A 23,635-nucleotide genomic window follows, 5' to 3' on the forward strand; every position below is an offset into this window, starting at 1 on the left:
AGTCAGGTTGAAATTTCTCGTTTCACATAATATTTCATAATTATATGAAGTATAACAGGTATTGAGAGAACTACTGAGGAAAAAAAAATATTTTTTCAGAACACCAACTGGTTGGTGATAAGGAAATTTACTGCAATATTAGAAGAGATATTTACGTTCAGACCTGTATCTCCCACATGCCAGCTGACTGTTCCAGTACTGGAAATATTAGGTAGCAGTCAGCACCCAGGAATTTAATGATTTTTGGGAGGGAAATGAGTGAAGATTGGACCAAAACCTGGAGGTTTGATACTTGTGAGAATTTGTAAGTTGTTAGAACACAATTCACAAAAGAACTGAAAACAGTAAATGAACCTCACATGTACACACACATACATATTCTTGCCTATGCAAATATGAGCAAAACCAATGTAGAAAATCATAGGAAATACCAGAACAATCATTTTATCCTAAGTCGAATTTGGTTGTAAATGAAACCTGTGGAAAACACTACTCAAAAGAACTACGGATTCCACCTAGGGGAAAAAAAAGGTGATGTCATCCTCAGTTGAAAATGAAAGGGCTGTAAACCACTCATTTGGCTGACCTTCAGATGCCTGTAAAAAGTAAAAAAACATTGCAGATAGCTTGGGAAGTTTGAATCTGACAAATCCCCACACTGCTACTGTGAACTGAAGTTCACACAACTTGCTAAACAAGACAGGATACTGGCAATTTTGCATGATGGCCGGAATCAGACTATAATGCCCAGTAGGACAAGGAACACTCAGTACCGTAGCGGGGGTTTTGGGACCCTCAGGGTGTACCTGGAAAGAAGTGAACACTCAGACCATCTACTTTAGGAAGTATGTGGAAGGTGATAGATAAATTCAGAGGACCTAAGCTAGATCCTCATATAAAATGATGTGAACATTTTTCTGCATCAAATTAGCTATCTAAATCCCCAAAAGAATTCAGCTGCCACAGCACATCAAATAGAGACTCCTGGGAAAAGAGGAATCCAGAATCCCATAAACATCATGGAAAGACCTACACACTTCAAAGGGAGCATATAAGAAAGGGCATACTAAGTCAATGTCCTAGGTATGCTTTTATCTGATATGACTGAAGCCCATATTCCAGAGAACTACCCCACGTGGGAGTAGTATGGGATAGACCCCAGACTGAAGTTTAATTTATATCCCAGCAAAGGAAAGAAATAAGGTTCATTGGACTAATGAAAGAAAAAAGACTAACAGAAGAAAGCAAACATGAACATGATTCTGTAATTTGGTGGCTAGACACTCCTGTGGGATGGGAGATACTTACATCACAGAATATTTTCACCTTTAAAGGTCTGGAATTTCCCTGAAGCCTTTCAGAAATAAAAATGCAGCAACATCCAGGGCTTTGGGAAGAACATTTTATTGCTAAGCATATCTTTAAACAAAATGCAACTAAGAAAAGAAGAAGAATCAAAAAGAAGAAAAAGAAAGGGAAAAAAAGCTATAACATCACGGTAACTCAAAAATTCTCCAGGTTGTCCATAAAGCAACAGGGATATGGTAGAAGCCCACATACAGAAATGCACATGTTCCCAAAAACTGTCCAATAGAAACTTACACAAAAAAGGAAAGTGTAAATATTTTTCCTTTAACTTAAAAAAGGAAAGCAAAAAGGAAAGGAAGAAAGAAAGCAGGAAATCATTTCACAAGACTCCAAGACTCCAAGAACAGCAATCTTTTACAGACATCAAGATATAATCAACTTTATATAGTTTCGGCCAGTTAAGTCATCTAAAATCGTGCTTTCATACCTTTTTAAAACCTGTCTTTTTTTCTTTTTAGTATAAAAAATAAAAAAGAAAAAAGCTCAACCTCACACACGCGCACACGCACCACACACACGCACACATACACGCACTGAAAATAATTGTTAACGTGAAAGTGTCTTCTCCAAACATTTGAGAAGACTGTTTTTTTGAATTTCCCATGTGCGTGTGTGTATCTGATGACACTTCTTCAAAGTCAAATATTCATGCGACTTATAAACACCAGCAAGAGTAGATTTCTAAACCTAAACAGCTGATTAGTTTTCATCTGCAAAAGTTTTCATTTCTGATATCCCAGGATTCTCAACCCGTCTTGGTTTTTGTTGTTTCCCTCTCTGTCTCTCTCTCCCTCATTTATGTTTTTCCACATAATAGGCATGGCCGTCAAACCACCTCACTATTGTTCTGTACAGTAAGATAATCCTTTTCACAATAACTGGGAAAATGTAGAACCCAAACAACCAAATTAAATAAGTTAAATAAAACATAAGACATTCCCAATTTAACCATAAAACAGTATATACACCATCAGGGTATCCATATAGAAATTATACTAGCAAAAAAATAGTAGTAAAATATGTAAACAAAATTTCAGATTTTTTTTTGACACAGGTAACTGTGACAAAGCTAAAACACACACTCCCTTCACATTTTAAGGTTTGCTTTTGTTGTCTGTTTCTTTTTACTCTGTTCTTCAAGAACATTCTGCATTAAGATCATAACAGAACTTCTGTTCCAGCCGTCCCATCAAACATACCATGATAAATATATCTGTGTGTATATATATATTATATTATTAAATTAATTTTTCTTTATTATTTTTTGTGTGTCACAGCAGCTTTATTTATTTCCTTTTATATAAAAGAGAAGGAAAAGGGAGAATAGGGCAAATGGAAAGACAGATGATCTGAAATGTCAAGCTACAAAATTAAAATATTACATATGAAAAACAGTTATATGTCAAAAAAACTATGTATTTTGCATTCTTTTACAAGTGCTTAGCTTTTCTGATATTTATTGTTCTTGTCACAAGTTGAACTCCAGTGGTGTCTTTCTGATCTCTTTATTAAACTGATTTATTATTATTTTTTGCATGCACTGCAATGTCACAGAACCAGAACCCAGAGGAATGCTCCTTTATTTTTGCACAGTATATTCAGCTCAGAATGGTTAATAACTTTTAAGCGTTCTTTTTTGAATCTCCAAATCCCATTAACCATACTTTGGTTGTCTAATGCATACTAAGTGCTATACTCAACTAAAGCCAATGACTGATCAGAACAGACCCAAACCCATCTGCTCGTCAGTTCAGTTGCAAATACTGGAGCCAGATCCAAGAGAACCAGCTTTTCATGACAACTTTCCTCAGTACCACTCATCAGACACTTACACTGTGTTGTTAGCAAACAACTTACTGCAAGATGACGGATTCTAGAGACAATACAACCAGATATGCAGAGTAAACACCATGGGTAGCTTTTGAGTTCATATATGGTAATAGTCTCTCTTTATTATGGACTTTTTTTTCCGAGATTTCTTCTCAAGTCATGTCCTGGTTCACCCCCCACACCATTCCACTCAACTCTTCCCTCCCTCACCCAAAAGTAACCAAAGAAACCAAACAAAAAGCAACCCAAGAAACAAAACCAAACCAAACCAAAAAACCAACAATCTCCAAAATCATTTATTCCCCTCCTCCAATCTCGAAAAGTTATATGTATGCTGGACACGGCCAGATCAGTTAGTTCAATATTTCTTTGTTGTTTAATAATGTTTGTAATTTTTTTCTTTTTCCTTCTTTTTTTTTTTTTTTTTTTAAATAAGTAAACTGAAAAATTATTGATACAGTCAGGGATCACGAACATTGTTAAAGACTCACTTGGAGATATGAAACAAGTAAGCCATGAAGTCTTCTACCTTTGCAGAAAGTTCAGCGGAGGAGGAGATTTGGAGATGTCCAAGTTCACTAACAGAGCAGAGCTGTGCGCGCCATCTCCAGAACGCTAAGTGTGCTTTATAATACATTAGGGCAAAGTTTGCTGACTCCAAGTGATGACTTAGACATTAACAGTCACTGCTGAAAATTTTTTCCCAATACTTTTTCCCACAAACGTTATCTCCCAATCATCTCGTTCGCTGCAATGGTTCTGATATCTCAGTTAAATCTCATTAAGTATTTATGTATTTATATATAAATAAGTATTCTTTTTTACACATAATACTCTTTGTCCTTGTTTTTCTGCTTCTTGTGGCCGCTCTTTGAGCTCTGCTGCTTCTCCTTCACGAGCGTGCCATTGCTCTGGGCTGAGTTGCTGATGTAGTTCCGCGTCTCGTCCACCTGATAGGACCCCTCGTCCCTGTTCCTGTACTTGTACATGGCATACAGGAGGATGAGGATGCAGAGGGCGGCAGCAGCCACAATGCCGACGACCATCCCCGTTGTGCTGCTCGACTCACGGACCACCTCTGAGGCCCCCGGAACCCGTCTGATTCCCGGCTCTGTGGGGATTGCTGTGGGCACATTACGGAACATGGGGGAAGTGATTAGCGGGCTCTTCAGCTTTGTGCTGTCTAGCTCATAGGCAGTGGGCAACGGAAGCAAGACTATGTCAGGCTGGGGTTTGAGCTCACGGTTATTCATTTTGCCGGCTGGCAATTTGGGAACCATCCCAGTCGAGGACGAAGCTGTGGAGCGGATCAGCTCAGGGGACAAAGACGTGGTAGTAGTCCTACCAGTTTCGGAGACTTTGTTAGGTCTAAAGTCCTTGGATTCCCACTTGGGTGCGTGTGCTTTGTAGCCACCTTCGAAGATTGAAGTGGAAAGACTCTTATCTGTTACCAAGGAGAAGGTGGTGTAAAAATCTTCATCATCAGTAGGGGGTAGGTTAGAGTCAAAGGTTTCCCCTGAGCCATACCCAGATATCACCAAGCCATCATCATCACAACCATCGCTGCCTTGGTCCGACAAGCAAGGTAACCCCGCCTCAGAGGTCATGGACAGGGAATCTTTGGTGGTCTCAATAATGGTGAGGAGGGGGCGAAAGGTAGGGGGAAGTGTAATGAAAGGTGCACGAGTAGCAATAGGAGGGATAGCTAAAGGGTCTTCTACAAGTAGAGGGATAACTAATTCACCTCCTGGGATGGAAAAGAGAAAGAAAAGATGATTAGTACATTTTAATGACACAATGCACCATTTTCAGTTCGCTTAAGGGTGAGAGAGGATCTGGGCATTATGAAAAGGTGTCAGGGATCAGCTTTCTCTCTCTAGCTACACTACCAACATACTTTCCTGGGGATGCCTCTCGTTGTTCCCTCCCACCCTTCTTGGACATTGGTAAAGTGCACGTTCCATTTCCTACCTATGCTAGGTGCATACAGTGAAATACTGTGAATTTTTGGGGACCCAAATTTTTTGATTTTTGAAGATACTCTCAAGTGACTCTGTGGTCACCAATTTTTGGTAGTGATCTTTTTTTAGCATTTGGTTAGAAGACTATTTAAATTAATTACTTTGGACTTCCATAGACCAGTGTTGTCCTAGATGTGTTTTTTACCACTCATTTTGCCAGTTTTTCCTCTTCTGATCCTTTTCATTTAAAATAACAGTGGTATTTCTTCACCGCCATTCTAATATGCTCACCATACGTAGGAGTACGTAAGTCCTTTCCCTAAGGCACTTCCCATTCATCCATTTCTTCTTCAACATTATCTGGCTTTTAAATTGTGGGAAGGTTCATGAAAGTGAGGGATGGAATAAGAACCAAGTACTTACTGGGTCCATGAAGGTACAGAGCTCTACTCAATGTTCATCTCTTTTTAATCTTTCTTTAGCATTCTGTTTGACACTAGGAATGTCCCTTTCTTTGCATCTTTTGGGGCTACTAGTGCCATGCTAGCTTAATCTTCTATTCTTCTTGATATTCATTTATTATAATTTGATTAAAAATTAAGATAGGTTTTATTGTGATTGACAAAAAAAACTGAACAAGGACTTTGATGAACCAAGATAGCACTTGAGTCCAGGATTATACTGCAGAAGTTGTCTTCACACCTACTGTTACTTTTTGACAGGTAGACAATTGCAGTAGTTCTACTGATTTCTGCCATGCTGGCTACCTGCCTATAGAGGGCTGAAAACAAGGTAGACTTATGGTCTCCTCTTCAAGTTGAACAATAAAGCTATAGGTGTAACATTTGTACCTTACCACAATATAAGCTGCAAATGTAACAAGAAAATCAGTGCATCATTTCTGTGATTTGGATTCTGAGCAGCAATATTGCTACTCTTAGGGTAATAGCCCTGTGTTGTCTCTATATTATAATGTAACTGCACCTCTACTTTTGAGTCTATGGTAGTTAACACTCCACTGTTTTATTTTGTGGATTAAAAAAAAAAAAAAAAAAAGTGTGGAATCTTATTATTTTATCTAATTCCTTTAGTTCTGATTATATAGTTTTCTGCTGACATACAGGTAATCAACCCTTTTTTCAGAGTGAACCACATGGCTTTTGAAAGTATAAATTGTCTCTTGGGTAATTTTTCTTTGCCTAGCCATTTAAGTAAGCAGCTTAAAATATAAGTGGAAGTGTTCACGTGACATCATGAGTGTCATCTAGATCTGTTCTAGGAGTGCAACTCAGTAAGAAGTATTCCTAATGCATAGGAAACTTTGATTTATACTCACCATTGCTTAAGAAGGATGTACAAAAGGAATTATAGTTTCTAAATAAATAATTCTGGGTTTTAATTATGTATTAATAACTGCTAATGAACACTTTGGCATTGTTAAAATGCTGAATGCATCAGGGTCAAAATTCTGCTCTCTCAAATCTACCCCATATAATACATGCACTTGTTTTCCACTGAATTCTGCCAGTAATGTCCATGGAACGTCTATAAGGAATATGGTCTAAAATCAAAATCCCTTCTAAATGTATTTGGAGAGCAATATATTTGAACAAATTACACATTGAAGATAGCAATATACTGAAAAAGGTACTTAACAGTTTGATTAAATCTGGATAGCCGAAATAGCAATATGGTTTATTCTCTTCCTTAATGGGAAACTAAGTGGTGGCACAGTTTAATCAATTGAAACAATCAGAATTCCCTCAGAGGTACCAGGGTAGAAATTATGCCAAAATAAGAAATGCGGTACTTTGCATACTTTCATGCAAAGCTAGTTTTAAGTTAAGATACAAATGGCCAATTTGAACATGTTGTTTAGTTTTCTGAGCTTCCTCAGTATGTTCATATATCTCTTTTGTTACTGCAGAGAGAATGAAGAAATAAGTATCAATGTCTCCATACTACATGCTTTCAAAAAAATTATGTAAAAAAGCCTAAAGTGTAGTCTGCCAAATGGCTACACTGCATTTTGTGCTCATGCATCTGAGCTGTTTTCTGAGCAATGTAGAAACTGGAGCATGTAATATGATTTATATATGTCCAGAAGGCCTATCCATGGCTTGAGTAGAGCATCTATAATCTACGCAAACAGGTGGTCTCAGGACGAACTTGGAGTATGCCTTGAGGGGAAAGATCATCTGTGAGCCTGGTAAAGAAAATGAATAAAAATAACAGTATTTAAGTGAGAATTGCATCAAATTTCATGAGTCTGGAATTTAAGGTCCAGAAAGTCAGGGATAGATAATGTTCCTTTAAACAGTTTTTTAAGATCAGTGTTTTGCTGTTCAATGGCAATACTCATCTGATTTTCATTCACCATCTGTGACACTCAACTGGAAAAAGAAGTTTGTCAGCTTTTAATTGCTCATCTGGAGCCTTGAAGTGCCTTTGTTCTTAAAAGCTATTATACTGGTCTACAGCATCAGGATGTAGTTGATCTGCCACCCATTGCAGCAATATTTTGGGTAGTTTTTGTCCAAAGAGAAGTTATTTTGGTCCTGTTAATGATTAATTTTCTGGAAGGAATCAGATATATCTTACATTTAATATGAAGACCTTCCTTTTGTCCCAGTAATCTTTGCATTTAAAACTAGGTCATGGTTATATAGCTTTTGTTGTAATTTAGGACTTGAGCTAATGATCAAGACTACTGGAACTATAAAAATGATCACAGCCTTCTTGAAATATTAAGTGAAGTTGTTAGACTTGCTATGATAAATGGGATTTTACATAAGTGATGGAGAAGATAACGGAGCTTTTTGATGCTAGCAAGTCTATTGGATGGAAGACAGTGTAAGACAGGACTAAGCTTTCATCTCTCAATGTATGTGAGGAGAGAAATAATTTTCATATCAGGAACACTGGATTAACTTTGATACAATTATTTAATCTCATCATTAGTTTTCATTCCAAATTGTCCAATGATTGATACTGTGGTTACTTGGATACGCAAGAAATAAAGAGACTGTTTAAGGTCCTTCATTAGGAATCACTTCTCCATCAAGGAGTTAATTTGAGTTAAAAGGAGTTAATTTTACTTCTGTGGGGTATCAGTTAGATGCTAGGGTGGTAATAATGTTTTGATTTTTCATTTTTTTATTGTCTGTAATAGAAGGAACTGAGACTAAAAAGGCTGTGTGACAGTAAGTCAGAAAAAGCACTCTAGGTATCAAATTTGGCTTCTCTTTTATTGCATTGTTAGGCATCTATGCAAAACTCACAGCACACTTGAAGCTGTAGGTCTAACAGGATGCAATCACAGTGAATACTTCTTGGGGTATGTGATTTATAGAGGGATAAAAACTTCCTTAAAAATGGCGTGACAAAAACGCCACTCAGTCTAAAAGAAATGTGTTATTTAAGGATAACAGGGAATGTAAATCCTGAAAAGCTCCCAGGAAAGTGTGAGAAATATGATCACCTATATCTATGGAACAAACGCAAACTTTCATATCATACCTGCAAACAACTCTGTAATTGGTGCTGCATTTCTACATGTAAGAGACACGACAGGGTGTCTGATGACAAGCAGATTACGAATGTGTGTGTAGGGGGAACCACCTTCACAGAAAAATGGCTGAGGGTGCAGGAAGCTGCCTGGAGCCAGTGGTCCTTTGATGGTGGAGTAGTGGTCCCTCTTGCCCAGGCCCCAAGTTGGTTTAAAGCTAAATGCTGAAAGATTTGAAAGACAAAATGGCCACTTGGTTGTCAAGAATATCTTATGCAGGATTTGGATCCTGAATTGTTTGCTGTGCAAGGCAAATGTTATAGATTTCGATCTCTAGAAAAAGCTAAAGAGGACCCCATGAAAAACCTTACGTGACAATCTCGAAGGCAAATACATTTGAGAGAGGTTTTATGTTTGTCAAGTTTTCTCTTCTCCTCACAATGTCTACCCATTTTTCAATTGCAGAATTAATGCTTTGCAGCCTTGAATAAAGCTTACAGATTCAATTTCCAAATTGCTCTGTGCTATGAAAAAAAAAAAAAAAGACAAGGCTGCAAGCCAGTATGGGCCGTGGCTTTCAAACAATATTCATGTAAGACTTAGATTCTGTTTGTGAATGATATAGGCTGTTTCCTGGTAGTTACAGGTTTCTTTTTCCCGTTTTTTCTGTTGGCTGTTAAGCACCAGTTAAAAGTGTTGACCAGTATGCTGCAAGTTCAGGATTACTTTAGCAATCCAAAGATTTCACAAGGATTTTCCAGATTTATTATTCACCTACTTTGTGCTTTCTCTCCTAAGCAGAGAATAGATGTTTTTCAAATAGAAATATGTTTTTTAAAAAGCTCCTCTTGACAACACAAGGCCAAAGAACCAAACAAAAGAGAAACAGATAAATTTTTTCCCTCTGCAGTGACATAGATGCAAAACGTATTTGTTCATTCACAGTGTAGCTGAAAAAAACCCCACAAACCCCAAAAAACTTAACACCAAACTGGAAGGAGCTCTGGGAGAACTGAAATCTGTGAGGTGGGAAACCTTATACCAAACAGCCCAGTGCTTTTCTTGGCCTTCTCATTCCAGAAAGTGTGCATGTATTAATTAAAAATTAGCCTTTTAATCTAACGCATATGCTACCTTCATGGAGTTGTGCTTTTCTTTAAACTACCAAGAGCACTGGGGATATAAAAGGCCTGCTTAAGCCTTGGAGCTGCCCTGCTTTTTGCTTTATAAGCGTATTTATAGATATATAATTCATACCTCTGGAGCTGATCTCCAGTCAGAGTTCTCTGCCACTGGAAAAGACAGAGTGTTAAAAATTTAATAGAACCCTTATGAACTGTGAGGATGGTGTGGGCAAGTCAGGATGCAGAGGGCACCAAAAAATACGATAAATAAAACAAGATGAAAAACTGTAGCAGCTGCTGGTTTTCATCTTTAGAGCCACAACTGCTTCAGTGGAGTCTCAGGCATCAAACTGATACAGGACAAAAGGCACACAAAAGGGAAGCCTGAAAGATTCATCTTCTGATGATGACAAGGAACACGCCTTATCGTCTCTCTTTTTTCCAGCTGCAACTGAAGAGCTTTAAAATGTCATCCATAAAGGCTGCACAATTCATCCATTCCTGCAGGTACTTGAAATTCTGCATCCAAAGTTTGTAATTTTCATTCTATTCTTTTGATGTTCCTGTGAAGCCTGACTCCATTTTCAATATGAAATATTTGCTAGAGAAATAATTCCTTACCGTTCCCCCCTCTGCATCAACACAGTAATTCCTTTTTAAAAGACCAAGTTCAAAAATTTCAGTCTAATGGTATTTAGTTAATTCTGCTTTGAGTCCTCTGAGGATAAAAAGAGGAAATTATTCAGAATATAGTCTCTAATTCAAAGGAAAGGTGATGCTAACACAAAACCTAGTAGATGAATATTCTCAGTATTTTCTACTCTTGCAGTCTGATTTAATTGCAATTGACAGAGAGTAGTAGAGAGAAAAACATGATTTCCACAATGCAATACTGCAACTCTTTATCTCAGATATCTCCTTTTCCTTTCAGAGACTATCTAGTCCTCAAAGTGATTAGATAAAACTGGATTTCTGGTGAAGCTGGTTGAAAAGCATTGCCTAATCCCCTCCCTGCAACTATATTAAAAGACATCAGTAAATGCAGTGTTTCCCAAAAGATGGCTGATGAGCAACAGGAAGGTGCAGAGTTTGAGAGGTCATGAATCCCAAGGTGATGCTGGGCCGTCTTTCACTGATGTAAATTCTTGGTCACCTTTGTGGAGTTTCAGTGAAGCAGAACCTTCCAGAGAGGTGCTAACATCATGTCTAGAAGCAAAATTCTAGAGCAAAACCAAGTATTTTGGTGCCCAGACACTGAGCTTCTCTGAACCAATTGAAACATGCCCTCTTCTATCTCCCCCCATTATTTTAAAATTTTATGATTACCTGGTGACAGCTTCCTATTCAGCATAATTATTTGTTGTGTTTTCAGCATCAGTTATCCTAGGGACCTGAAGGCTGAACCTAATATACCTGCTGAGCACAGCATCACTATGCAGAAATGGTGAAAACATATGTACTCACAAAGAAGCATGGCTTTCTCTTACTTTTACTCACTGCTTTTTGAAGAAACTAATGCAAACCTCTTTTGTAGTAAGGGAATTTGAGAGGTTCAGGATCTGTCTGCCAAATGCATCATTTCTGGATGATGCTATCAAGTCTGATACTAATAGTAATATAGTGGGTGCATTTACCTGGTAAGAGTACACTTGAGAGTATCATTTAGACTGGACATCGGGCACATAATCATCAATGACGAAAATTGATAGAAATAAAATAGATCCATGGGAATAAAGTAGGAATGGTGTAGAGCTGCAGTAGGAAAACCCTCAGTATTACCAAAATGCTAAAGAAGTCCCATAAATTTTCACTTGACATGAAGGCTATACCACCAGGCTAAATACAATTTAAGTAGCTGGAAAAGAAGTGGCATTACTGATGATTCATGTGGGGAAAGGGAAAGAAAGCTTCTAGAGGGGCACTGAGAAAGAACAGGAGTAAACTGCCTCAGACTCCTTCACCCCATCCTATGCACAATACAATATGGCAATCGACAATATACAAAGAGCACATAACATAAAGGCAAATACAAACTGATTAAAAATAAATAAACTTATATATATTTTCCTAAAACAAAACCATACACTAGAAAATAAAAATGCCACAGCAACAAGGTCGGAGAAAGGAAAAACAGAACAAGTAATTCACTTTTATCAGCAAAAGAAAGATCAAAACCTATGAGAACTGAAAAAAATTATGAAAATCAAAACCATTTCCTTTAAAAAAAAGTAACCAAAAATACATAAAAATATTTAGAAAGCATACCACATTGATTTCATAACAGTCAACTTACATCAACAAATTGCCCGCATGTTTTTTGGCATGAAAGGAAAAATTTACAAAAGAAAGTTGTGTAAGAATGCTCTTGGACAAGTAGCATTGCCACATTCTTGTAACTTGCTTTTTTTCGCTGTTGTTTCTTAAAAACTTTTTTAGCAAAATGTTTATTATTTCTTTTTAAATATATTTGTTTTACAACAAAGGGCGATACAGGGAGGCAACAACACATACATCCACACCACATAACATGAAAAGAAAAAAATCTTGCACCTTAACAAATTTGAACTTGTTTTTTTTTCTGCTGTTTTTGGTTGTGTTTTTTTATCTTATGTAAAGTTGTTAGCGTATTGCAGTTGAAAAATCCTGTACAATTTATTGAATTTACTTTTGCTTGTTTGCATATCTACACATATAATGTTTTTTGAAAAGCAAAGTTTGTTGCTTTCTTTGCCTTTTTGGTCAATTTGATATATATTTTTTTAAACATTTTCTTTTTTTCTATAATTTTTGTGTGTGTGTGTTTTAAGGAATGGATGACTGCACATAAAATTTTAACGATGCTAAAGAAAGGGGTGGTGAAGGGGAACTTATGGGAAGAAAAAATGCTTAGGGTGGATGGAGTGGGAGTGTAAAAATCTATGAGTGTACTACACAGGAGATGAAGATGATGGGAGTGAATGTGTAAGTCAGTTGCCATGTCCATGTAAGGGCGGTACGGAGTGATCTAGCAGCATTAGAGCTTCTGGCTGTAAGGAAGGGATGGGCAATATACAAAAACAAATGAGCATATTCATGCCCATCAACAAAAAGAAAGAACAGAACTCTAACATTGACAATCTCACAAACCCTAAGCTGCAACTTCTTCAACATGCAAGTTACAAAAAAATTAATAATTATAGTATTAATATTTACATTTTCATTAAAGGTTCTCAAATTATAAAAACAGTTAAGACTTTTCCCTACTAAAAATAGCAGTAAAAATACATAAACTAATAGTAATAATAATAATAATAGTAATAATAATAATAACCAGAGAGTAAAACAAAAGAAACAAGGAAACTAGTTTTATGCACTGGAATTAGAACAACTTCATCCGTAGCTACCCACAGCCTTCTTCTTCTAAGAATCATCTTTTCTGAAGTCCATCAAATTGACATCAGTATTCTCAGTAATTTGAGACAATCATTTCTTGAGCACATCAAATGTCTGTTTCGAATATAAAGATTGTGTTTGTACACCCCGTCCCCACTGTCAAATTAGACTGCTTTTATATTCGGATTCTCTGGAGAATCTCAAAAATACAGCTGTAGGATTCTGCCAGTGAAGTAGTTCCTTATTTAAAGACAGAAATAGAGGGAAAAAATTGCAGAAAACAATTCATAACTCTTTTGTTTTGTTTGTTTTTTTTTTTCCATTATTAGATTGGAACAAACCAAATCTAAGATAGAAATTCAACCATTGAAAAGAAATACATCAAAATATAACTATGTAGAGATATACTAAAAAAAAAAGCAAAAAATGAAAAAGAGCACTTTCTTCCCAGGAAGAAGGGAGATAAGAACAATTATTGGATTTTGAAATTTTATTTTTAAAGAAAAAATTATTCCACACACTTTCAAAGATGAACAAACCAGATGCACACATTGAAAGGAACAGACAAAGCAGTCTAGGGACACTTTCATAATTTGAATTTTTTTTAACAATGGGATTCTCTTTCCTTCCATCCCCCTCCCATTTAAATATGTTTTCAATTGTTGGCCAAAAACCCCACCAGCCCTGAGTGTTGCTTTTTTTTTTAATACATCTTTTTTTAATCACTTATTTTTAAAATAAACATGGAGAGGAAAAAAAGAAAGACGTGCAGTCTGGATGTACGTCATAAATAGACATAGAAAAAGATAGAAGAAATTGGCTGAGATCGACAAATGGGTTATATAATAGCTTAATTTTACTGTAGGATGTTAATAATAATGCATGCTTAAAGTAAGTTGCATTTAGGGAAAGTAGAAAAACAGAAGAGCAAGCAAGGATTTGGGGGGCGGGCAGGCAGAAGGGAAGGGGCAGGCAAGGGGTGAACCATCCATGCCTCTCCAGAAAGGGCAAAGCACATTCCAGTGGGATCTCTGCATTTCTGGGGGAGGTCAGAGGGGAAAAGGGTGAGGAGAAATTATAAGCTATGCTATGATATACTTTTCACCCTGAGTATGACCTATTTGAATCCACTCAAAACACCAGACTCCATCCCTTGTCCTGACTCTAACTCTCCAAGGCATACCTGAAATCAGTGGCTTTTATTTTTCTGCCTAGTGGCAGAAAATGCTGCCACTACTAGCATTAAGACAGAGACTGCTTTCTCCTATGCTACAAAAGGATTAAAAGTTCAAGGAGATATTACTAATTAGTTCTTTCCTGAAAGTGTATCCCAAATACTATACATCCTAGAGGGGTCCTCAGCTTCCTCTGAATTCCTTAATGACACATATGATGTCTGCATTTTTCTTGTATAAAGACCATCACCTTGATATCAGAGTCCTTCCAAGAAGGAACTCGGGACCCCAGCAGAACAACCTGTTTTGTTTGGTGCTTTAAATGACAACAAAATTACATATAAAGCTCTGGACCCTGCCTAAGAATGTCTCCAGGAGATGGGAAAATCAGGCTGTAAGCACTGTATATACCTTAGCTTTCCATCAGGAATGTCAGCAAGATCATTCCATAAGCCACCACAAAGGTCATGCTACCAGCAACCAGTTGAAGTGGGAGCTACCTCAAGACTGAATTCCTGGGAATAAAGGGGATATCCTCCCTGTATATGTGGCCAGGGGTACTTTTGTGTAGGTATGATAACAGGTAGGATCTTTTGGTACTAACATGAGGAACAATAGCACCTCTAAAGCCACAGATAGATCAGTATTAGTTCTGGGGAATATTAAATAAGTATAAACCCCACAAAAATTAAATAGCCCAGATTGGTTTTAGATGTATTACTGAAAAGTGTCCAGTTCTGAGAGGAGTTATGTAAGAGCTCCTACTTCAGAAGTGATGAGGTTGCACTAACAGCACAGTGCAGCTGTAGCTGGAATGTACCATGCCCATGCTGGGAGACTACACTGGACCTATCTGCTACATTCCTTTGGTAAACATGTTAGGAAGGGAAGAGGTCAAACCACAGAAGAAGAAACCTGGTCAGGGTTATCTCAGGGACAGAACATGCAGGTTCCAGGAAGCAAAATTTGGGGGATTCATTTGTGGATCAGAAAAAATTGGCTAGGAATAGGAAAAAAATTACCGAAGTGAGGCCTTTTCAGACCTCAGTGGAGATTTTTGCTTGGCAAGGTTACAAGGCTAGTGTCCCTGGACATCACTCCCCACCAGGATTCTGAGCCTCTGCTTTAATTGTACTCAGGGAGTTTCACAAAGAGGCATTTAAGCTTTGAATTTTAATCAGTATTTGTCATGATTTGCAGCTGGATTTTCAGAGTAGTGAAATATCCCCCTTCAGCACATTAGAACTGAGTGCCTTCTCTTTGATGCAAAACAGACTGTAAGGCATGAGTCTGGTTGCCAACTGTGCAGTCTATGTCAGGCCTCTCCAGAAAATACTTACGCCCTATTTGACGATAAATGCCTAAATCATTGAGTGGGGGTCTGGAAAAGCCTTTTACTGCTTGACAGATCAAAAGAGCTACAGAACCACAACTGGAGCCAGAGACACTTAAAAGAGATGACAAGATTTTGTAGACGAAATCTTGATGTTAGACTTACAAGAGGATTTGAAGGGTGTTAAGCAATTTTTTATGTGGTCAATACAGAGGTGCTTGAATAGAAGCAGAGTTCTTTGGAAAATATGGGTTCAGCAATTTCTGTTGAGGCTGGGAAAACCTTCTCCAGTCTTTAAAAAAATTCTAGCTGTTAACAGCCAAAACTAGATGTCCTAATTTGAAAATTGGATACTAAATGCTTCCATATGAAGCTACAAGATGCTATTTTATTACTGAAAATTTAGCAAATTATTCTTCAGAAAAACAAAGACTAAAAAGCATAACTAGTGCAGCTTTTTTTTTATTTTCAAAAACTTAAAGTAGATCAACGGACTGGGAGTATAAACATCTGTATTATCAAAGCATACAAGTTTCTTGCTTGAAGGATTAAGCTGATAGCCAGTGTTTTCAAATGAAAAAATCCATATATCAACAGGAAACAATTATATAAAAAGCCCCTTGTTCAGTGGCTTTAATGATAAAGCTTTATTATACTATTTTTTGTTTTCAAATTGCATTTAAAGGGAAAAGAAAAAAGTGAAGGTAATGCACATTTCTCTGTGTGTGTGTGTGTGTGTTAAAGAGCAATATGAAAGATGGATGGTAAACCAGGTAGGATCTAGGGCTGCACTACTGTACCCGGGTTCATGCTAACCTCTGTAACTTTCATGTCTTTTACCACTCTAGTCAAAGAATCATAGAATTACAGAATCACAGAATATGCTGAGTTGAAAGGGACCCACTAAGATTATCAAAGTCCAGCTCGTAGCCCTGCACAGCACCATCCCCAAGATGAGTCCTACCATGTACCCGAGAGTATTGTACAAACACTTCTTGAGCTCTGTCAGGTTTGGTGCTGTGAGCACTTCCCTGGGGAGGCTGTTCCAGTGCTCAACCACCCTCTGGGTGGTGAACCTTTTTCTAACATCCAACCTAAACCTCCCCTGACACAACTTCATGTCTTTGTGCTCCATTAAAGCTGACAGCTTCTCTCCTCCCTAACACACTGAATCCCACATTATTTGAGTTCTGTCCACTGCAACAAAACTCTGGTTCTTCCTGCTTGTATTAGCTCCCAAAACAACCTGTTCATTCTTGCATGCTTTCAACCTTTCTTAGAGCTTTTCAGACGTCCAGCCAAATGAATGCTTAGCATATCACAAATAACAAATAGCTTATAGATTAATAGGACTAAACATGAAGTTTCAAAGCGAACCCTCTTCCCTACACCCAACTCAGAATAAAAAAATCTCTTCCTGTGATTCCCATCAGCTATCTGCACTAATTTAAACTGTAAGAGAAGTATATTGAATTAGCTTGTCCACTACTAAACACAGAGATAGGAAGAGCCTAAGAACGTAAATTAGTTATATCACTTCCCTTTGCACCAGCTGTTTGTACTGGTAAAAAGCTCTCTCATTCTAAGCCCACGGGCACATCTGAAGCTTAGAAATAAAAATATTAATCCATAATAAGAATGTCTATATGAGAACGACTGACAAAGTCCCACATGCTGTTCTGTTTGGGTTTGTGTGTAAGAGTTAATCAGTGGGACTTCTTTACAGCAATGAGCTAACAAAACTATCATCAGAAATTAAAGCACATTTACAGCTCTGAGAGCTAAGGAAATCGTAGGGCTAAACTGCCACAGTGGTAAAGAATTTTTCAGGTGTTTGCCATAAGTTTATTATCTTTTCACAGTACTCCAAATCAAAGAGTATTTGATGCTTCCAGTGCTAAGCGGCAGAACCAGTATCACTGGTCTGAAAGCATTCTTCCCATGCATCTCTACTCAACTGTCTCTTTCTCCAGGGAGAAAGATCTGATGTGTTTTTTTGAAAGACTGAAGATTGATATTTGTAGTCAACCCAGCTAAGGCTTTTTTTTTTATGTAAAGCCAAACTTATTTAATCCTAAAAGTCAGTTACATGGAAAGAAGCCTTTCTGAAGGGATTTTGGAACCCAAAACCAGATTCTCATACAGAAAAACTCAGCAGTAGAGTGTCATCCAATAATTTGAGTGGGAGCAGGAATAGTTTACTGTCTTTGGTCTAAACACACATAGCAAAAATTTTCTGTATATTTATGGAATACTAAAATGTACATAATTTTCTCCACAAACAGAGCAGCAAGGCTGTATTAGTGTCTCCTCTTTTCTTCAGTGTACAGCTATGAAGCAGACAGGTAAAAATACATGTCATCAGGTTGTCCAAATGCTAGTAAATACTTCATGGCTTCTGCAAATCTTCTTGGTAGTAGTATCCTAAGAAGTCATATGCTGTTGGACAGGTTGGATCAATGGGCTGAGATCAACTGTACGAGGTTCAACAAGGCCAAGTGCTGGGTTCTGCGCTTGGGTCACAACAACCCCAGGCAGTGCTACAGGATGAAACGTGGCTGGAAAGCTGCCCAGCAGAAAAGGACCTCAGGGGTGCTGGTCAACAGCTGCTGAACATGAGCCAGTATGTGCCCAGGTGGGCAAGAAGGCCAATGGCATCCTGGCCTGTATCATCAATAGTGTGGTCAGCAGGAGCAGGGCAGTAGTTGCCTTCCTGTGCTGGTGAGGCCACGCCTTGAGTTCTGTGCTCAGTTTTGGGCCCCTCACTGCAAGAAAGACACTGAGGTGCTGGAACATGTCCTGAGAACAGCAACAAAGCTGGTGAAGGGTCTGAAAGGTCCTATGAAGAGTGGCTGAGGGAGCTGAGATTGCTAGGCATGGAGAAAAGGAGGCTAAGGTGAGAGTTTATCACTCTCTACAACTACCGGAAAGGAGGTTGTGTACTTCAGAAGTAGACAGAACCCTTTTTCAGCGCAACATTTTTAATCACTTGCATACCAGGCTACATTTGCCATTTCTGTTGAAAGATGCTACAAAGTAATCTAATTAATCCCTAAAACAGCATAAGCACATTACATGTTCAAAGTCTGCAGCTAATCCAGCCACAAGTAACTCAGTGGATGGAACTTCCTCCTTTGTTTTGTGAGAGGAGAACCCAAAGCATAGTAGCATCACTGGTAAAAGGTTTCTCTTACAATGAACCTAAACTTATTTTCTGAGGGAAAAGTAGTGATTTTAGTTCTGCCCTCAATAACCCCTCTTCTTTTAGTATTTCCTATTCCTCTTACAGACATAAATCAGTGCTGGGAAGAACCTGCATTTGGAGCTTGTACCTAGAGATGGCTATAGTACTTTTTATCTTGGAGTCGTAAACAAAATAAAACAAAGAAAAACCACACAAAGAAAAGTGTTGTCCTCTTTTTGGATGGCTAAATAATCCAGGATCATCCCAGGCATGACTTATGTCTCTGGAAGACATTCAGGATCTAAAGTATTCCACTTTAGAAGTCTCCACTGATGCAGCTACACCTTATTCTTGAGGATATATGGGAATCAATACAACCACAGACCTCTAACAGTGTACACACTGTACCAAGGAAAGCATTTGACAAGCTGTAGAAAACAACAGGGTGTCAACATGTAAGTCGAACTATTCAAACATTGTGATGAATTCCGACTAACAACAATACACAATTTCCTTGGTAATTATATCAAGCTAAATAGTGCAATTATTGAGAAGAAATAATGAACCATGTATTTTCAGCACTGTGAACATCAGTTCCTTGTAAAATGTAGAGTGAAGACAATTTAGAGTGTGATGGTTGGGAAGAGGCTTATTCCAGTAGGCTTTGAACAAGATTAATTTACCTGTGCCTTCACACCTAAACTTATTTCTGTTATTAATCACAGGGCATGATAGGGATTCTTATAGGGCATGTTTTCTTCTACTGAGTTTGAGCAATTTTAAGTTTCCTCCTAGAGTAACTGGGGTGTAAGAGTTAAGAATTGAAGTGACCTATTCAAGCACATGTTAAAAAACTGCAATAAATTGGGGATTCATAAACTCATCTTCCAAATCATGGAAGCAGTACAGCCCTGCTCATAATGTTATTTTCTTCATGTTACAAGAAGTCTTTGGGAGTTCAGAACTGAGTCCTAGGACTATGGGACTTCAGTCTCCTCTTCAGCCAAGAACAAGGCAAAATAGTCCTCAGAATTAATACAAGGACTGCCTCACAGCCATCCTAAATGGCTAGGCCAAGTTCCCCTTCAGTAAAACCAGCTGATGTTGGATACACTAAGGCTTTAATACCCAGTAGCCTGCAGAGGAAAAATGCTACATAAGAGATTGTTACTTGTAGATACAAAAATGCTGCTAGCAAGGATTTTCTTGCTATTTTCTAAGTCCGTGAGAGACTTTTCTCTCTCACAGAAGAGGTAGCAGAGTTCTGTAAACAACCAAACACCTGCAACCTTGAAAAGTCTTGTTTATGGTATAGTAGAAAAATATTTTGACAATGGATGTTTTAGGATTTTAGCCAATCACCCCAAGGGGTGGCTGATCCTTTGTGCAATTAGACTATGAAGAAAAAAGTCTATGAAAGAGTTTGTAAAATAATTAAATAAATCAATCTTGCTGCACAATTCCTGCCTGCTGGATCTTCTCTCCTCCTCCTCCCTATGGCTGCGGGACATGGTGATATACCCTAGGGCCTAGGCCTGAGGTAATAGTTACTGATGAGAAGTTCCCTACCATGCAGACTGTTGATAGGTTCTACAAAATTACCACTGGGAAATGGTGGGAAACCCTAGGTAGAAACCCTGACAATCTGTAAACATAAATAAAAACAGCCCCAATTCTTCCTCTGGAAAGGAAAAATGGAGTGCCAAGCTTTTGAGCAGTATGTTAGGTGGTGTTCTCTCACACCAGTTCAGACAATGAGAGATGCTCTTTTCCTTTGGATTGTAATAGTGCTTAAAGCACTAGAATCCCCTTGAGATGTCAAGCAGAGGTGTTTGGAGACAGAATGGCAAATGCCTATTAATCCATGCTTTGACGTCAATTCTCCTACTAGGCAGCACTTGTAACTGCCTCAGACACACAATAGAGCTAAGTAACATATGAGCTATCTAGCTCTGAACCACTGCAGGGGGAACCCTCTGTTTAGGAGCTTTCAACATGTGAACTAGTTCTGTCTATCATCTGGAAAAGACAAGAGGGGATAGCACTGTGACTCAGGCATTTGGGGATGGATTTTTGGCAGGACTTCTTGCTTGTTTGTTTTTACAGGCAAGTTTAATACTAGCCATGAAGTGCACAAGCAGAAAGAGAGGGTGCTGTTTTTGCAAATTTCCTTTTGAAAGTTCAGGATTACAGCAATGAAAGGCTGCTGCAGACAAGTTTGAATCCCCTTTTTCAACATCGTGAATGACTGGAATAAACTCTACTGTGATTCAGAAGCCAATGCTTCAAGCTGTTTATCAGAGGCTGCGTTACAGCAAGAAAGTGGCTGGGAAGGGTATTTGCTCTGTTTTCATAAAAGATTGGATTAGAAGAGAAACAGATCTTGTTCCAAAAGTTAACTTACTTTAATATTGATGATATTAATATCTGGGGCCCCCAACAAAAGAAGGACCTGTTGAAGCAAGTCCAGAGGATGGCAATGGAGCTGAGGGCTGGAGCTTGTCTCCTGTGAAGACAGGCTGAAAGAGTTGGGGCTGTTCAGCCTGGAGAAGAGAAGGCTCCAGGGAAACCTTATAGCACCTTTTTCCAGTACCTAAAGGGTACCTACAAGAAAGCCAGAGAACGACTTTTTATAAGAGTGCGTAGCAATAGGACAAGGGGTTCAAAATGAAACAAGGTATTTTTAAATTAGATATTAGGAAGAAATTCTTTACTGTGAGGGTGGTGAGACACTGGAACAGGTTTCTCAGAGAAGCTGTGGATTCCCCATGCCTGGAAGTGTTCAAGGCCAAATTGGATGGAGCCCTTGGCAACCTGGTCTAGTGGAAGGTGTCCCTGCCCATGGTGAGAGGGTTGGAACTAGATGATATTTGAGGACCCTCCCAACCCAAACAATTCTATGATCCTATACTATGATAATTGATGCAGGATGACTGCTTTTTGCTACTGATTAATTCTGCTTACCTCATTTGTAAGCTGGCATTCTTTCTGCCTTATCTTTGCACCATGATAAGATAACGTATATCCCACTATCCCAAAAGTTTAATTGTTTTCTTTGTTAGAGAAGTTCGAGCACTACCTTCCAAAATGGGGAGGGTTGGGGGTGTGGTGTGTATTTTGTTTTTTTTTTAAACCAACAGTTAATATTCATAGACCAGGGCAGGTCAGATTGCTGTGGAATCACTATTTAAAGGGATATATAGTCATACATTTGAATATGTTTTCCAAATTATTGCTTACTGTATTACCTGAAGTATTTACATTTAAATTTTGGGCTTATTGTTAGAAAATCAACTGAAAAATGGCTGCATAGCTATTAACCATCATGTCTGAGCTTCATGGTCCACTAATTCTCAGGAGCATAACAATCATGAATACCTGTGAAATGAAAGTTAACTGCAGATCAAGTCTAATAGGATGGAAAGTTAATTAAAATAAGCTAAAAAATCCTATCATATTAGGCTTTCCTCTGCTATGAAGTAAGACGTTATATGGTTAGATTTTAATAGGAAAGTCTATTACTTTCTCATAGACTCTAATTTCCTTTATCTGTATGAGCCACAAAATTTTCTCATGCAGAATTATTTTTCTGATGAATTAATTATTTCTTCCATATTCTTATTCTAATTGATGGTCTTAAGCACAATCAAAAAAGAGATGGAGCTGGAAATATATTAATAGAACAAACACTTTATTTGGGCAATTCTGCTATTGGCAAACTTGCAGCTTTGAACTTAGTGAATAAAACAAAAAGGTGTTCGAATTCTAACCTTATTGCCCTGTGATTTACTGCCTTATTAGGGTATTAATGAACAGCACTGTTTTGAAGTTAGAAGAAACTTTTCACCTTCAAAAGAGTCATTATAATCACTTGAGCCTATCTAGGTCCTTGCTTGCCTTCTGCAAAGGACATTAAATGAGAACAGACACATGGACCAACATTAGACTGAAGAAGAACTGGCAGATTTGCCTGTTATTTCCAGTGCCTAAACAATTCTCACTAGTCTTTAATGGTAAATTTAAGTGTTTAATGCAAAGTGCCTTCTTTTCACAACCTTCCACAGCACTGAATTATTCATCAAAATGGAAGCATGCCAGAAGCCAAATTATAAGTTGCCATTGCTGTCTTATGGCTCCATCACAATTCCTTATTATTGTCCTATTTCTTTGTCTGGTAATTTAGTAGTGGCAACCTCAGCTGAAAAATACTGAGAAAGGGAAGCGAGTGGCAATTCAAACATAACTACGAAGAGGAGAATTCAGCACAGGAGCACTAAGCTTTGAGATAAGATGACAGCTGTATGTGCTCTGTCTTCATAGGTAGGGAGGCATAACATGGAGTTAACTGGAAAAACCACTTCATTTCTGCTCTTTCCTCAGCTTCACCTTAGAAAAATACATTCCACTTCAAAAACTCTACCATGGTGTTTCCTGCTATTATGTCTCAGTGGATATTTTCCAACTTGAAAAATATGTACTTCCAACTCTAAAGACATTCTTCATACCAACTTGCTGCCAACCCAAGTTAGGGATCTGAGAGATGAGTTCAGGTCTCCTACATTACCACTTATAAGGAAAAACTGTAGGTTAACATATGCACTCGGGAACCTTGTAGCTACCCTACTGCCTTCAGTGATCTTAGAGAAATATGACTGACTGAACTTTTAAATTGAACATAGATAAATGACTCCACATGAGAAGTGAGGAACAGATTGGAAACCATTCCCTAACCTGGCACTGCATGGGCTCTACAGGGACCATCAGGATACAAAACTATTAA

At 38.0% G+C, this 23,635-nt stretch overlaps 1 protein-coding gene across 45 annotated transcripts in view; it reads right to left on the reverse strand.

Annotated features, from left to right (window-relative positions):
• Positions 1-1,388: 1,388 nt before the first annotated feature.
• The window catches only part of NRXN3 (neurexin 3), a 982,258-nt gene continuing 960,011 nt past the window's right edge, over positions 1,389-23,635 (reverse strand). For 22 of the 45 annotated variants that reach the window (XM_032112997.1, XM_032112998.1, XM_032112999.1 and 19 more), the window contains one exon: positions 1,389-4,945. In XM_032112997.1, coding sequence (XP_031968888.1) covers positions 4,020-4,945 — 926 coding nt within the window. In that variant the 3' untranslated portion in view covers positions 1,389-4,019. Of the gene's footprint in view, positions 4,946-5,295; positions 7,366-9,924; positions 9,960-12,401; positions 12,818-21,420; positions 21,460-23,635 lie in introns of those variants that run through there. The other 23 variants (XM_032113035.1, XM_032113016.1, XM_032113015.1 and 20 more) reach the window with 5 other exon arrangements.

The sequence above is a fragment of the Corvus moneduloides genome, chromosome 6, assembly GCF_009650955.1.
Source record: "Corvus moneduloides isolate bCorMon1 chromosome 6, bCorMon1.pri, whole genome shotgun sequence".
Lineage (NCBI taxonomy): Eukaryota > Metazoa > Chordata > Aves > Passeriformes > Corvidae > Corvus > Corvus moneduloides.